The 16,634-nt window shown below is 40.7% G+C and overlaps 1 protein-coding gene across 9 annotated transcripts in view; it reads right to left on the reverse strand.

Moving 5' to 3' along the window:
* Positions 1-16,634, reverse strand: part of PH4alphaEFB (prolyl 4-hydroxylase subunit alpha-1) — an 82,407-nt gene that overhangs the window by 3,919 nt on the left and 61,854 nt on the right. For 8 of the 9 annotated variants that reach the window (XM_045750165.2, XM_069303084.1, XM_045750168.2 and 5 more), the window contains one exon: positions 912-1,077. In XM_045750165.2, the coding sequence (XP_045606121.1) occupies positions 912-1,077 (166 nt within the window). Of the gene's footprint in view, positions 1-911; positions 1,078-3,687; positions 3,835-16,634 lie in introns of those variants that run through there. The other variant, XM_069303088.1, reaches the window with a different exon arrangement.

Below are 16,634 nucleotides of genomic sequence, written 5' to 3' on the forward strand. Positions count from 1 at the left end.
AGTGACAACACCACACTCCTCAGACACCCGCCTTACTCTCCAGCCATGATAAAGTTTGTCAATTTTTGTTCATACCTTTTCCTACTCCTTTCTTTGTCCATACCTTTTTTATTTCTAGGTGGCCTTGCTAAAACGAGGCCACCTAGAGGAAGATGGGGCAAACTTTAAGCATCCCTAACAAGCTCTGAAAATTCACACCTGCCACAGAAAAGGGAGGGTCATGGGTAGAGCCTACAACCCCTCTCTCTTGGGGCAAACTGGAATGGAGAAGTGAAAGGGGCACTAGTGAATAATAGTATAAACATTGAATATTCAACTACTGATATTACAGACAAAACCTTTCGCATGGCGAGCATCCTCGCGTGGTTGGTAGAGTGATCGCCTCTTAGATTACCACCATGTATTGTTATGGTGCTCCAAGGAAGCTATATATCTTGCACCGAGTACCGGTTACATACTTTTCTTTCAAAAGAAAAAATGTAAATGCTTTACCTAATGTTCTACTTTTTAGGGACACTTCATTATTTGTATACTGTACAGTATTTATATACAAGGAAAGAATAGGATATTTTGTTAAAATTTTGGTGTGTAAATGGTAGCCTTGTATGGCCATCAACACACTATGTAAATGTGCAATGAAGAATTAAACCTTAACGGGAGATTGGATGCAGTCTTTACTTAAAGTAATATTGCCCAATATATTCCAATGAGTGACAAGTCCACTCACCAGCCCCTAACAAGCAACAATCTCATGATTATGGATTAATTCTCACAGGAACCCATAAACACTAGAACTGTAAAATACAAACATTTAAAAATATACTGTAAAGATCAACACAGAAACATTGTGTGTGTGTGTGTGTGTGTGTGTGTGTGTGTGTAGAGCAGAGTTAGCAATGATCTCGACTTACCCCATTTAGTGCCAACTAACACTGGACAAGCTGCATGTCGTGTAAGTGTGTCACCCTCCCCATTTGGGTGCAAGTTGTGCCAAAATGCAGCAGCACCTTTCTGGGGCCAAAGACTCAAGTTGATGTATGGGAACACTGTCGCACCTCCGGCCTCCACGTCAGTCATCTATTGAAGCATTACAAGTCAAATTGTGGAACATTGCACAAATATATTTTGTATTCATCACACCTACTTTTAAGCTATGGTACTTGTATATATTTTCACTAAATCTGATAAAAATAATCAAAGAATATGTTTTAAGTCTTAAAAAAAGGAAACACATTTTCAAGATTTAAAAAGAGAAATAAATTATACAGTACAGTGTATGTATATTACATGAAACAAAACAACTGAATGGCATACTTACAAAGATAATATTAAGGCAAATCTACTGTTACAGTTTAGTTCTAAAATATACTAAGAGACTGCATGTATCATTCTTTTCTCCATTATCTAATGGCAAGTCAACTGCACTTTCAATATAAAAAATAAAGTTCTGAATTTAGGCAAGTTTGTTCCTGAGGACGCTTCCCTAGGATTTGGCAGGTCACACGTGGCAGTGTGACCCGATTCATTGTTATTTAACACAAATACTATAGTGAATTAACTAATAGGTGAAGAAACGATCATAGAAACGGCCAAGGTCAACACTAGAGTCCTCTGCCACATGCCGCTGCGTCACCACAACACAAGGCCTAGCATTGACACATTCAGCTGGGTAAGTCACCTGGACAATTCTAGATATATATGATTAGAACTTTATTACCTTAAGTTTTTAAGGTAAAAAATGTAAATTTATGTTAACCACATTTAGCTCAGAAAATCCCATATACATCATCTGATACAGGCTGTTGTCTAAGGGTTAAACCACTATGTCACTCCTTTAGGCAAGAATAACTTTGAAAAGGAGATGGAATGTTGTATAGGGAACTTACCAGCACAGCAGGAAAGAACTTGAAGAAGCCAAAAAGAGAGGAACTACAGCTCCAGGGCTCCCTAGAATCCGAGTCACCCAGGTATAGATGATGGCAGCAGCAGCAGATGAGATAGCCTAGTACCACACACATTTTAAAGAAATGCCACAAGGATAGTAAATCAGAATGGCCTAGGATGGCCAAGCACGCAAGCTTGGGACAGTGGAACTAGACCAAGCTTGCACCTAGCTCTGAACCAGGGGCGAGACAGATGAAAAGATAAACAACCAAGGCCTTCTTTTCCCTTAGGGAAGGAAGAACATGAGGGAACCAACTTATGCTTTAGGCTGGAAGGGGAAGGTGTAAGGTAGAGAGTATCAGTTGCAGCAATGCAAATGTGATGTCCACAATGGTTTCTGTTCAAGACGTATGAGGATGCTGACGAAGATGAGGGTGAATATTGGCTGTGATTAAGGATGGTAAGATGGCCAAACGACAAGGAAGGATTGCAGGGAAAATGGAGATAGGGTTCTAAAGGAACCCAGAATGGTAATGGGAGGGTTGAGTGACTATAGAGCTCCAAAAGAAGTAGCCATTGAACTTGCAGATAAGAAAACTAAAATGGCGAGGGTAGACCACGGAGAGCGGGGGGGGGGGGGGGGGGGGGGAATGAGGAAAAAGTTAACACCTTCAGCAGCTGGCAAAACACCCAATTAGTGTTGTGTGTCATATGACATTGATGATGAAAGAATAGGCCTCGAGAACATGTGAGAAGTGGCACTAGATTCCACTATATTAAAACCAATTTTCATCAGTATGTTATATATGATGAGTAGACAATGTAATTAACATTACTAAAACAAATTTTGTATGACATTCTTAAAAGAAATTTCAGAGATAATGACTACAGGGGTGAAATTACAGCCATCAACTACAATCGTCACGAATTACCAATATAGAAACTACTGGGAAAGGATGATGGAAATTTATACCGTATATGCTCTTGACACACATTCCAAATATATATATTTCATCATTTGTTGATTTCCTAGACAATTACACGTATTAGATGATTATAGTTATTATTAACCAGTTATATACCAATGATGTTACCATGGTTTTAATAGCTGTTAGACTTGTTAGGCTTAATAAGCTTCCTGTCCTGACCATGGGAACCTATAAATTGAGTTGTTTACACAATATAGTGTTTGTGTTGAATAAATGAAACAATGAACATAAAAAGTCCAAAGTGAGTATACGACTCCTCTCCCTGTAGCAATATGTCGGCAACCTTCGTGTCTGCTGTTGAAAGACACAATGACAACACCACCTGGCTTATATCTACACTTCATCAAACAAGAAAAAGACAAAAATATTTGTTTTGTATTTTGTGCACAGGCAAGACAATACTGAACTGTATCTACTGCAACACTCAAAATACTATTCGCCTCCAAGACTACAGGCATTATATTACGTCAGGGAATGTGTTAAGATGCCATGGTTACTCGCTTTGAGGTATCATTCAAGTCATTCTTCCACACCCCCCTCCCCCAAAAGACTTAAAACAGGACTAAAGCTTGTCACATGGGAACACAGGACCCAGCATTAATAAAGATCTTCCTTACATTACCATATATAAACTCTTGAAAGTTTACCGATTACCCAGTCAACCCAGAGGTAATCTCCATATATTGTTTGAACAATGCAAATTTAGAACAATTACAATTAATATTTATTAAAGGAAAACTATATGGTATCCATTCAGGGTGTACTGTAGCTAATAATATATTATGCACTACATGCAAGAAAGCCAAGCACAGTAAGTACAGTATTAATATCATGCCACTTCATGCACTGACAAAATATACACAAGTTTAGTCATCAACCCTAATTTACTTACGTAAAATAGAAATGTGCCCATGCGATTGCCCCATGGGCCCAGACCAAGTTCAGGGTTAATCTCATCGTTCTGTAACGTGCAATGTCAGTCCTATGTCAAATGTCTAATATCCTGTGCCAAATACATGGGACATGGCTTGGTACTGTATCACTAGTGTGACTTATTTGTTAAATCATTCAGTGATCCAGGAGCTATAATAAGATTTACAAAGACCTACATACAGTATACAAGGAACTTTTATGTTCCTCTATAGGTACATAAACTATAAAACATTTTGCATAATGACTTTCACAAGACATTCGTCTATTAAATATAAACAAAGCTTCAAGTGTAGATGAAAAGTTCCCGTGTAAATATGACACTCAGGGTTGCAAGCTCCTGCTATTCCTATGATCAGGAAAATGCACAATCAGGACACATTGACATTTCACAATGGGGATCTTCTTTAACATCTCTGTTGGGTTACACAGGTGTCGGGGAAGCATTGAAGAACTCTCAGTCCAGTCTGGATTGATCTCGGGAAGACCACAAACAGTGCAGCAAGTCCTTATAACAAACCTTCCCTACTTTATTTGTACAAACTCAAACTTGGATTTTAAAGCTTTTCATGCATATCAAATTAAATGTTCCTAATAAATATTTATGTTTGCTTTACTATAATATAGTAGTGAGCTCTCTCCTGCTAAAACAATTAATTGATATAAGTACTGTACTGTATATACAAATTTAAATATCCTTCATACATCGAGTCAAAATACATTCAAATCTGTGAACAAAATTTAAAAACAAAAATCAATTTCTTTTATTACTATAAATACTCATCACAACCATGCAATAATATAGCAACATACAAAATAAAGTCCCGTATGAAGTAGCAATACATTAAAAGGCCAAATCAAAGATTATGAGAGGCAGGTCCAATATTAAGTGGTGCCTTTTGTGCTTTCTTCTACTGTGATGGTATACCGCTCACTCTTCCATCATTGCCTAGTACAAATATTCCTGAACAATATCTAGTACACGAACACAGATCAATGTACTAGATGGACTTTGTTGGCCCATGAGTACACTATGAAACTGTGCGAGCAGATACTTGGGTGGGGTTCTGGAAGTTCTACTCCCCAAGCACTTGACTTGTGAGATTGATCCAACAGGCTGTTCCTTAGAGTGGCCCGCCCACATATCCACCACAGTCCGGTTGGTCCGGTACTTCCAGAAGAAAACTCTCCAGTTTTCTCTTGAAGATGTCCACATTTTGTTCAAGCAATATATATATATGTTCCAGATAGTACAAAAGTGTTAAGAAGTTTTGCAGTGTGTTATAGTGTTCACTGTCAACATGAATCTTGCACCCAACACACTCTGGGATTTCTCTTGTAGAGTACTGTATTACTCAAAGCTTTTACAATTTTAGAGTTGAGTATACATTGAAAGTTGTGCACTGTTCTATACATTGTAGAGAGAGAGATCTACACATTGTAGAGTTGAGCTTGGCAACAATGACCTTGCATGTGAGGAAGTATACATTCCTCACATGCAAGGTCATTGTGGCCAAAGACTGCCTTTAACAATATCCTACGAACATTGTTATGAATCTCATTTAGCTTCTCTTGGAAACAAAGAAATTAACTTCCCCATAAAATTCTTTGAACCAAAGAAATATTTTCCATATCTGCCTCGATTTATTCTTCTACATTGGAGTTGTACTCTACCAACCCTTTATCTCATATAAGAACTCACAATCTGAGTATATACTGTTCTGTACCTCTTATTTGACTCATTTTCTGTCTCAAATGCCTCCATGACTTGCTCAATCTCTTCCATTTCATAACCTTTAATTTTTCTTAATGTTCCGTTTAAACTCGATAATGAAATATTATCTCATGCCATTCTAAGATGTTTAAATAATTATTTCATTGTTTCAATATTCAGTACAAATACTTATTACAGTATAGTATACTGCAAACAATGACCAACTTGCCAAACCATTATTTATCTATCCTTCATCATAAAATTTAGTTTCTAATGTGACGATAATCTCCTTCAAGAGATTGAGCCTGCTCTTCCCTCCATAATTACGTCTTCACAATTATATAAAAAGACTATGGAAGAAATGTCCAACAACGACAACAACACCAGCAAGGCTTGCCAGGGTGAGCAGAAACGTATGCAGCCAGCCACCTGTTCGAACTCCAACCACCAAACTACCCGTTGATCGCTACGGCTCCGCTGATTGGTCGCCGGTCTGGCTGCACCTGCCTCGCCCCCCCCAATACTACCTGATGTCTGGGGTCGCCCCAACATCAGTCCTCAGAATGTTCAGTGCTTTCGTAGCCAGCACTCCTCCCAGCTAGACGTTAGCGTGTACTGAGAGAGGTGGTGGCTTTAAGCCAATATTCCAGCACCTCCCACTTACCTTTGTGTTGCACTTCTTGTTATTTTGCCTTAACGTAACTTTTCATTGTGTCATTTAAGTATTCTTATTATTTTGATTGATTGATTTTATTATACATATTTGTTTGTGCATTATTTTCATGTTTTGATTTATTTAACGTAATTAAAATTTCATTGTTAAAGTTTACTTGTTTTGTGTGTCTTCTCCTTACCTTACCACAGACGAAGTTCCAGTTTTTCTATTTTTTTTATAACTATGTGACGAGGCCATACCCCTAGCCTTAAACAGCCGAACACCAACGCGTTACCGTCACAAGTTATATGGGGGCCTGTCCTAGGAGCTTCACTCAGGTACTGGTGCCAAGTGGTAATTTATGGTAAGCGTATTTAACTTTGTTAACGTAGCTTTACTATTTTTCATTCAATTTCATTTTTATAAGGTGCGGTGTATTGTGCATTACGAGAGTAACATATAGTGAAGGTGAGACAACTTTGGATTACGTGGTGACTGTAGGCCTCAGTCATACTCTTAATTGGTCATCTCTCCCTCCTTGTTATTACTCGTATTTACCATCTATGTCCCTTGAATATTTCTCATTCTGACAGATCATCATATTGGTACCCTGGTACTGTGGTCTGCCCCGGGTCAAGAGTACCCAATCTTCTGCAATCTGACTGTAGGAGGACAAAGAGGGCCATAGTTCCTCTAGCTCGAACTTTAGTTGCTGAATTGGGACCTCAGCAGCAGTTCTCGTCACCAGTTGACACCTCGCACCCCTACACGTCAGTCAGAGATGATGATACATACAACGGTAGGGAATTAGCTTATTTTTTCAGAGCACAAAAGTTCGCTAATTCTGTAAGTATCATATTAAATTCAGTGGGAAAAACTTGCTTTATGTCCTATAGAGACTTGGCAAGGTATGCCTACATCCTTGGACTACCAATTTTACTTTTGAAGCATTTAACTGTTTCATTTGTTTTCGAAACTTTGTTTCATTTGTTAGTAGGATTTTCTTGCCCTTATTCTCTTACATGAGTACCGGGTACAAGATTTCCTGCGCCCTTGATTTAATTTAATCATTTAATATCTTTCACTTAACGTTAATTGTTAAAGATCACACAGGATAGGTACCAGTTGCCACGTTGTCCTGTTTCTGACATTTCATTATTGAACATTCGTGTACCTTTATTTGCTAATTTCACCATGTTTCGTCTCCAAACTTTCCGTGCAAATCCAGCAGGTGAAATAGGGACTTTAAGTCGTGCCAAGAGGACTGAACTACAAACTCTTGCACATGAGTATCAACTAGAAGTTCCCTACCAAGCCAACAAAAATGACCTACACAACCTGTTGCTGGATTACTATTTAGAGCAAGGTAAGATAGACTCTGAAACTCATGAAACTTACTATATTGCAGATAAACCTGACTTGGCAACGCTGAAACTTAAACTAGAGCTGGCCAAGATTGAACGTGAGCAGCAAAGAGAAGCAGCTGCCATACGAAGAGAAGAACACGAACGTGGACTCGCCCTCCAGGAACGTGAGGTTGCACTACTCCAGGAGCGGGAACGAGTACAGCTTGAAACACTCCAGGAGCGGGAACGAGTACAGCTTGAAACCAAACGACGCGAGTTGGAGATGCAACGCGAACATGACAAGCAACAAGCAACTCTGGCTCTAGAGTGTCGTCAACGTGAAATCGCCTTGGAAACTTCACACTTCACTCAACGCCAACAAGCTACTGCAAATCTTCCCGTCAGTTTTAATATATCACATGCAAGTAAGTTAATGCCATCCTTTGTAGAAGCAGAAGTTGATGTGTTCTTTACCACCTTTGAAACCCTTGCTAATCAACTCAGTTGGCCTGTCGACCAATGGGCCACACTTCTCAGAGTCCATCTTACAGGTAGAGCTGCAGTCACACTCAGTACTTTGGCGTCTGAGAATGACTACTACACTCTGAAACAAGCAGTGTTGGACGCCTACCTCCTCTCTACTGAAAGTTATAGAAGGAAATTCCGTGACCACCTGAAGGCAAGTACCACTACCTTCCTCGAGTTTGCTAACACGAAACGGAGGTATTTCATGAAATGGCTGGAAGCAGCACATGTCTCTACTTTTACAGAACTCGTCAACCTGATGCTTGTTGAAGAATTCTTGAGACGTGTGCCGCCTCCTGTCCGCCTCTACTTAGCAGATAAAGAAGAAACCGACTACCTGAAGTGTGCTAAGTCGGCTGACACTTACAGCCTCATCCACCGGCTGACACCTGAACCATCCTCCAGTAAGAAGTCGTGGTACAGTTACGAGAAGGTGAGCCCCGATCAAGCTGGTTCACAACTGTACTGCAAATATTGTAGACTCTATGGACATACCATAGACAAGTGTGGTAAGTCTCAATACAAGGGAACCACTGACCAACAACGACCCAAACCAACTCCTCCTAAGTCCGGTAAGCCTGTGATGAATGTTGGTGTTGATGTTAATGATCTTTCTCTTTTCAGTAACCACCTGTATACTGGAACTGTCTCTGCCAACGGTTCAAATCCGGAGGGACGTTTCAAATTGAAGATCTTGAGGGACACAGCGGCTCTACAATCGATCATCTTGAAGTCGGCTGTGCCCAACATCGTCTACACCGGGGAAACAGTCTTCATCACTGACCTCACTGCTACTACTCCATACCCTCTCGCCAGAGTCCACCTGGATTGTCCCTACGTGAACGGGGAAGTCCAAGTCGCCGTCAGGGAAAAGCCTTTTCCCATGCCTGGAGTGCAACTTCTCCTAGGCAACGACTTGGCAGAAGACCTGCAACCGACCAACCTGATCGTCATGGACAAACCCCAGGTGTGTAACTCTGTGCCAATAAATCCTATTCTCGAGTATGTTCCAGCAGAGGTTCAAGAGAGTGATGAAGTTTCTCCTCCGGTTCTCGTGACCACCCGTGCACAAGCCGCACGTCCACAGCCAGCTGACTCTACTGCTACCGCTGTCCCTCAAGACCCTCAGAAACTACCCCCGCATCTGACCAAGTTGGAGTTCCGTAAGTTGCAGAGGGAAGATCTTACTTTAACACCATTGTTTTTCCAGGCTGAGACTCAACCCGACAGTATTCCTGGGTTCTTCCTAGAGAACGACTTGCTCTACCGCAGATATAGACCCAGTAAACTGAAGGAGGAGGACGATTGGGCCAACATCGAACAACTTGTGATTCCCACCAGCCTGCGGCCCACTATTCTACACCTGGCCCACGGAGCATTCTCCCACTACGGCTTCAACAAGACTTACCATGGGATTCGTCAAGACTACTACTGGCCAGGTATGGTAAACAACGTCAAACAGTACGTAAAACAGTGTCATACATGTCAGATGGCAGGCAAACCGAACGTCTCCATTCCCAGAGCACCACTGATTCCCATACAGGTGCCTGCGGAACCTTTCCACAGACTCATAATAGACTGTGTTGGTCCTTTACCTCGGACCAGTTCAGGTAACGCCTACATCCTAACCATCCTGTGTCCTACCACCAGATTTCCCATAGCAGTTCCAGTGAAGAACATCACGGCTGCTACGGTTATCAAACATCTATTGAAGATCTTCACTCAATACGGATTTCCCAGGGAGATTCAAAGTGACTGTGGCACCAACTTCACCAGTGATCTCTTCAAAAGGACACTGGAGGAGTTCAACATCAAACAGGTATTGTCCAGCCCCTATCATCCTGCTTCACAGGGTTCTCTTGAACGTAGTCATCAGACCATCAAAGCACTCTTGAAAAAGTTTTGTAGTGAAACCTCAAAGGATTGGGATAAGCAGATTGACCTAATAATGTGTATTTTCAGAAGTCTCCCCAATGAGTCCCTAGGAGTATCTCCTTATGAGATGCTCTACGGCCGTAAGTGCCGTACTCCCCTTAAGGCTTTCAAAGACTCTCTCAGAGATGCCACCTTCAGTGAGCATCAGAATGTGCCCCAGTTTCTTCAAAACCTTCAACACATTCTAGAGAGAGTCCACCGCTTTGCCCATGATAATCTATTGAAAGCCCAGGTGAGAATGAAGACTCATTACGACCAGACCAGCAAAGTAAGAAAATTCAAGCCGGGAGACTTCGTCCTTGCCTATTTTCCTATCCCAGGTTCACCTTTACAAAACAAATTTTCAGGACCCTACTGCGTCAAAGAGTGCAGAAACAACAACACATACGTCATAGAGACTCCAGATAGGCGGCGGAAGACCCAGCTGTGCCACGTCAACCTCCTGAAGCAATATAATGGTACTCCTCCCACTGTCTTGACTAACTATTCCACATTCACAGAACCCTACATCCACAGTGAGACCTTCCCAGCTTCTCCTCCCGAAAGCACTGACAAGGAGTCGGCGCTTTCTAATTCCCAAATCCTTAATGATCTTCCCAAATGCTTTCAGGATAATACTCGTGCTCCTATGCCCTCTTCTAATTCCACTCTCACCTCGTCAGATAAGCCCTACATCCTCCATGTCGACGCCAATGGTACCGACGATGGTGGTGTCGTGATGCAGCAACGAGGCGAGAAGAATACACCTGTCAGCGACTACTGCTACAAGGAACGACGGAACAATTGGCAAGGAGCTACTCTTCCTCATCCTGAAGCTTCAGCACTTCACTCCACACCTGAAAAGTGCTCGGTCCACCATCAATACGGACCACACCACCCTACACCTCCTGCAGCACGCCCACTTCTCATCTCAACGTCTTCTACTATGGGCTTGCTAACTGCAGAAATTCAACCTGGAGACACGCTATACCAAGAGTCTGACAACATCTTAGCCCATGATCTCTCCAGAGTTTATGAAGTAGAAGCAACTCCATCCATTACTCCACCACATAACGACGTACTTCTTCCAGAACCGCAGGCTTCGGGGGAGAGTTGTGACGATAATCTCCTTCAAGAGATTGAGCCTGCTCTTCCCTCCATAATTACGTCTTCACAATTATATAAAAAGACTATGGAAGAAATGTCCAACAACGACAACAACACCAGCAAGGCTTGCCAGGGTGAGCAGAAACGTATGCAGCCAGCCACCTGTTCGAACTCCAACCACCAAACTACCCGTTGATCGCTACGGCTCCGCTGATTGGTCGCCGGTCTGGCTGCACCTGCCTCGCCCCCCCCAATACTACCTGATGTCTGGGGTCGCCCCAACATCAGTCCTCAGAATGTTCAGTGCTTTCGTAGCCAGCACTCCTCCCAGCTAGACGTTAGCGTGTACTGAGAGAGGTGGTGGCTTTAAGCCAATATTCCAGCACCTCCCACTTACCTTTGTGTTGCACTTCTTGTTATTTTGCCTTAACGTAACTTTTCATTGTGTCATTTAAGTATTCTTATTATTTTGATTGATTGATTTTATTATACATATTTGTTTGTGCATTATTTTCATGTTTTGATTTATTTAACGTAATTAAAATTTCATTGTTAAAGTTTACTTGTTTTGTGTGTCTTCTCCTTACCTTACCACAGACGAAGTTCCAGTTTTTCTATTTTTTTTATAACTATGTGACGAGGCCATACCCCTAGCCTTAAACAGCCGAACACCAACGCGTTACCGTCACACTAAAATGTGGGAATTTACTGTAGTAATTTCCTAATCTCTCTGTTCAGGGTCACTATGCTAATAGTGCAGACAAATTATATTACAAACAATACCTGAACATCAGAGCACTCTATATTTACAATAATAAATTAATTTGTGTGTGTGTGTGTGTGTTAGGAGTAATCCAGAAAACTGAGCTATCCAATACAGTAGCGGGAACTCATCTCCTACAAAGTCAAGACGGTACAAAGCACATACAAAGGTGCACATAGCTTCACCCTTATTTGTTCACAAGATGGTCGGAGAAATGGTAACTAGATTTCAATCTAGACAAGTGCAAAGTAATGAGAATAGGGACAGATGCAGTAGAGAATGAAGGGAAGGCAACTTCCTAAACAAGATGATAATAAAAGACCTAAAAGCACACCTAAACTCAAGCCACAACACAGTAAAATACCATTCATATATACCAAACTGGCTCATGTTTGAAAAGCCTTTGGGAACTTACACTAAAGACCCTAATGATTGCTAAATATCCCCTGTGTGAGGGCCACACTGGAGTGTGCAGCACCTTCATGGAACCCCTGCCAGGAAAACTGTACAATGAAACTACTTAAGGTCTAGATATATGCAACATGTTAACAAAGCACAATGTTCAAAAGAAGGAACAACAGAACAAGGGAACCGACAGGAACCAAGACCAATGAGCCATAGATAGGTTAGAAAGAACTTTTGTAAGATTTGTAAATAAATGGAAATACTATACTCATTAGTCATAGTAGTTAAAGGCACCGCAATAACCAATTTAAAATAAAAATTGCAACTAGCCGTCACAACTGCAAGAAAAATGACAGGTTGGATAACAAGAACTTTTCACACTAGAGATGCTATACCGATGATGACACTTTTCAAAACCTATTGATGTTAATTTCAGTGTTCTATGTGTCTTTGACATTGCAGATGGAGGTGGCTTCCAAGGATTTTTCTTAGGGCATTCCACTTGCTGACCACCAGTACAGCATACAAGTACTTCTTATCATTTCTCTGGCTCATTTGTTTTCACTTTTCAATGATTTCCTTTTATTCTGTTTTTCTCTTAAGTGTAAGAGGATATGTTGTCTATTTCCCCCCCCTCAGTATTTTGTACAAGGTGATCATATTCTCTCTGATCCTTCTCTTTAGTGTTTTATCACAGGCACACACAACACAGAGCAAAGGAATGTGGTATGTGGTAAGGAAAATTCGTGATCAGCCCACTACTGAGAAACTACATGAGATTAAGGAAAACAAACAAACATTGAATTCCTCTTCAAAAGTTGTTTGGAAACCATTTATCGCCAAACAACTCTTTAAACAACATAATCTGCACCACCTTGATTAACACAACTGCAACCAGGTGGCTGCCCTAGCCACCTGGTTGTGGCACAAGAGGCGGCACCAAACACACTCCCGGAGCATGTGTCACCACACCCCAGTGCTTCTGGACGAGACCTCATCTCTTCTGTACACCAACTTGACTGGCCATATGTTCCATGCTTTCAACACTTCACAGGGTCTCATATCCTGACACAGTTAGTGATGACCAATTTCCATCAGAATTAGCCGAGGTTCTTGGCTCCTCTTTGAGCAGGCCTATACACTTGGACGTGTGCAAAAAATACCAAGTCATTGAAGAAACCGTCTACAACAGTTTTGCATGTAGTCCACAACAGGTAAACAGTTTTGCATGGAGGTGCATGCTCATGTGGCATCACACACATCCCTTCAGGGATGGGAGCTAGAGTCTTTTGGTGGAGTTTTCACACAAGGAAAGTATTCCTTATTTATATTTTCTTTAATGTGTGACAGTTAATCTCTTACTACATTTGGAGGAAGCATCCCAGTCTTTTGTACATCATGGGCATTCATGTCACTGTGGAGGCCACTGTGGTATTCATCATACGATGATTGGCTCATCGGGGTTCCTCAAGTGACTGCCCCTGTTCTTATGGTAAGTTTCTTGAGTCTTTGGGCAAGTCCTCTAAACCAGTAGGTGAAGACCTCATTTATAGTGGCAAATGCATTGGGTACATAGGTACCTTGAGTCCCTGAGCAAGTGCCCCATTCCCAGGCACATACCCTGCATCACTAGATATGAGGGAAACCTAGGAACTCTGGGTATTAAACCTAAACCCCTGGGAAAGTGTTCTGGATCCCCTGACGATAGTCCGGGATTACCAGGGTATTCTGAATCTCCAAGAGAGTTTATGGCTTCCATTCACTGCTTTAAAAGGAGACATGGCAAAGAACTCAGAAGGGAATATTTAAAAGGGAATATGCCAAAGAACTCAAATATCAAGAGTTATAAAATGCACCAAGCACAAATAGCTAGGTGACAGGGCCTAGTCTCACCACCCAATAGATACCGAGAGGTAAGCAAAAGTCGCGCGCACATTTAAAATGAACACTAAATAAGCCTGTGACATAAAATGAATTTTCTAATGAAAGGACTGCGAGTAAGGAGGATGCACCAAAGTAGGAGTGACTAACTCCTAACCGTTTCAACTGTACTGTAGATATTACAAACACACTCAGGATTAAAGACCAAGTTTCTCTGGTGGTGTATTTGCAAGGTCATTAGTATGGTAAAAAGTAATATTCATCTAACATTTACATTATGTTTATAATTTAGGCTCAACGTCTCAAGAAGAGCAGCTAAGCTGGAAAGGATAGTGCTCTGTAACCCAACAGGACTGTTCAACACTGAAGGATGAACACACTTTACTTGTTGACCAATCCACACACAAGAAAATGAAGGGAAGACGATGTTTCGGTCCGTCCTGGACCATTCTCAAGTCAAAAGTCGATTCACAATTGACTTGAGAATGGTCCAGGACGGACCGAAACGTCGTCGTCCCTTCACCTTCTAGTGTGTGGTCTGGTCAACATTCTTCAGCCACGTTATTGTGACTCATTGCCTGCACACTTTATTTGTTCCCTATCCGCTGGATACAGAGAAGTGGTTAACTGCCCAGTTGAAGGGACAAGACATGTTTTGAAAATGTTCTTGTCTACATGGGTAGAAAAGTCATCCAATGTCTATCGTGATCCGAATACCCTAATAGTCAGTACCACAAATTATGAGAGCTGTCGAAGCATTGTCCAGAAAGTGGCATTACAATACACTTTTTTTCAGCCTAAAATGTTGGTAACACAAACTCTAAGTTTATGACAACATATGATATTATTCACAACAGAAGTCAATAAAGTCAAAAGCTAAAAATAAAACTGGGAAACTTGCTTTAATATAATCAATAAAGTAATGTGGAAACAATGAACAAATATTTTAAAACATTAAAACCAAAATTGTAATGTTGGTGGCTTCTAGTATATTTAAAAATTAAAACAAACTGAACTGGAAAATAATTTAAAGTACACCCAACTCTCACACATGAAGAGATAGTGATGACATTTTGTTCCATCCAACCGAAACGTCGTCATCATCCTATTTTTCACGTGTGTGGGATGGGAGTCTAATTTTCAGCTGTTATTGTGACTTGCTCTCTGCTTAATACATAAGGTCCAACCATCAACAAATTGGCAAGTCAATCTATGTCTGACAGTTAATGTCATATGATAAATCTTCAAAGTAACAAATAAATACAGTAATTCCATTTGTCATATGTACCTGGATGGGGTTCTGGGAGTTCTTCTACTCCCCAAGCCTGGCCCGGGGCCAGGCTTGGCTTAGAACGATCCTTATTGTTTTAATGATTTTATCACAAGGAATTCACAATGAAATCCCATTAACATGAAGTATCAATGAGAATCTGCAGGAATCATGATGAGGCCTCAAAACTGCTCACTTTGTACTCCCAAGATAACACCCTAGACCACTACACCACTGTTTGTACATGGCACAATATATATGTCAAGTCGGTAGTCTTGATTGTCTGAATAAGTCTGGTGTTTTAGGCATTTACAATCATTGTAAAGGAACACAAGAAGCACACTCACAAGCTCTGTTTGGTAGTAACATTAGCAGGTGCAAGCTATTATTAATTAGCACGAGGAAACATGGAAAAGTAAATAAATATATTTCAAATAAATCATTAAAGGTCGTATGCAACAAAAGATTTTATTTCTTCTAACATGAAATATATTATAGAGCTTCATTTTTTCTAACACTTGCATGCAGTAGTAGCTTCAGTGATGAGGCAGCAAGAAATTCATTACAGCGATCAGTGTTGCACAACCATCTCAACGTGGTCTGCATTATGTACATTTGTAGCATTGTGGCGAGCTTGGCGAGGAGGGTATAAACCACCAGTGTGTGATGACATTTCCCTTAAAGACCCATAGTTTATAACACCCACAACTTATATTATCACTAATTTAATTGGTAAGGTATACAAATAAAGCTTAAATGTTATTCTTTTCAATTTCCAATTTCCAGACCGTTATATAAAATCTTAGTGTGGTTTGTTATCGTCCACTTGAGCACATTATTTCATTGAGAGAAATGACTGCAAGACCCCATACATGTACCAAATTTTAATTACTAGGAGCTCTTTAGACACCAACAAGTTTCCAGTCCTTAGATGTTTTATGTTTGTAACTTGATGACATGTTTACTAAGGAATTATAATGGATGTTGGAAAATTATTGTACAAACCCACAATGCCTCGAGTGACCTCATAAATGTAGTGAGCAATCTTCATCAATGTAAGAAAAATAAACGTGTTCTATTTATTCTGTAATAATTTCTTATTTTCTCAGATGACACATCACGACTGATTTTATGAGTAAAAGAAGCTTTAGAAAAGTTGCATTTGACCTCTAATGAAGCTTACCACAAAGACCTCGGCCGTTATTATCAAGAACTAATGTAAACACTAAAATGGTCCATACTAAAATGAAT

The sequence above is a fragment of the Procambarus clarkii genome, chromosome 49, assembly GCF_040958095.1.
Source record: "Procambarus clarkii isolate CNS0578487 chromosome 49, FALCON_Pclarkii_2.0, whole genome shotgun sequence".
NCBI classification, from domain to species: domain Eukaryota; kingdom Metazoa; phylum Arthropoda; class Malacostraca; order Decapoda; family Cambaridae; genus Procambarus; species Procambarus clarkii.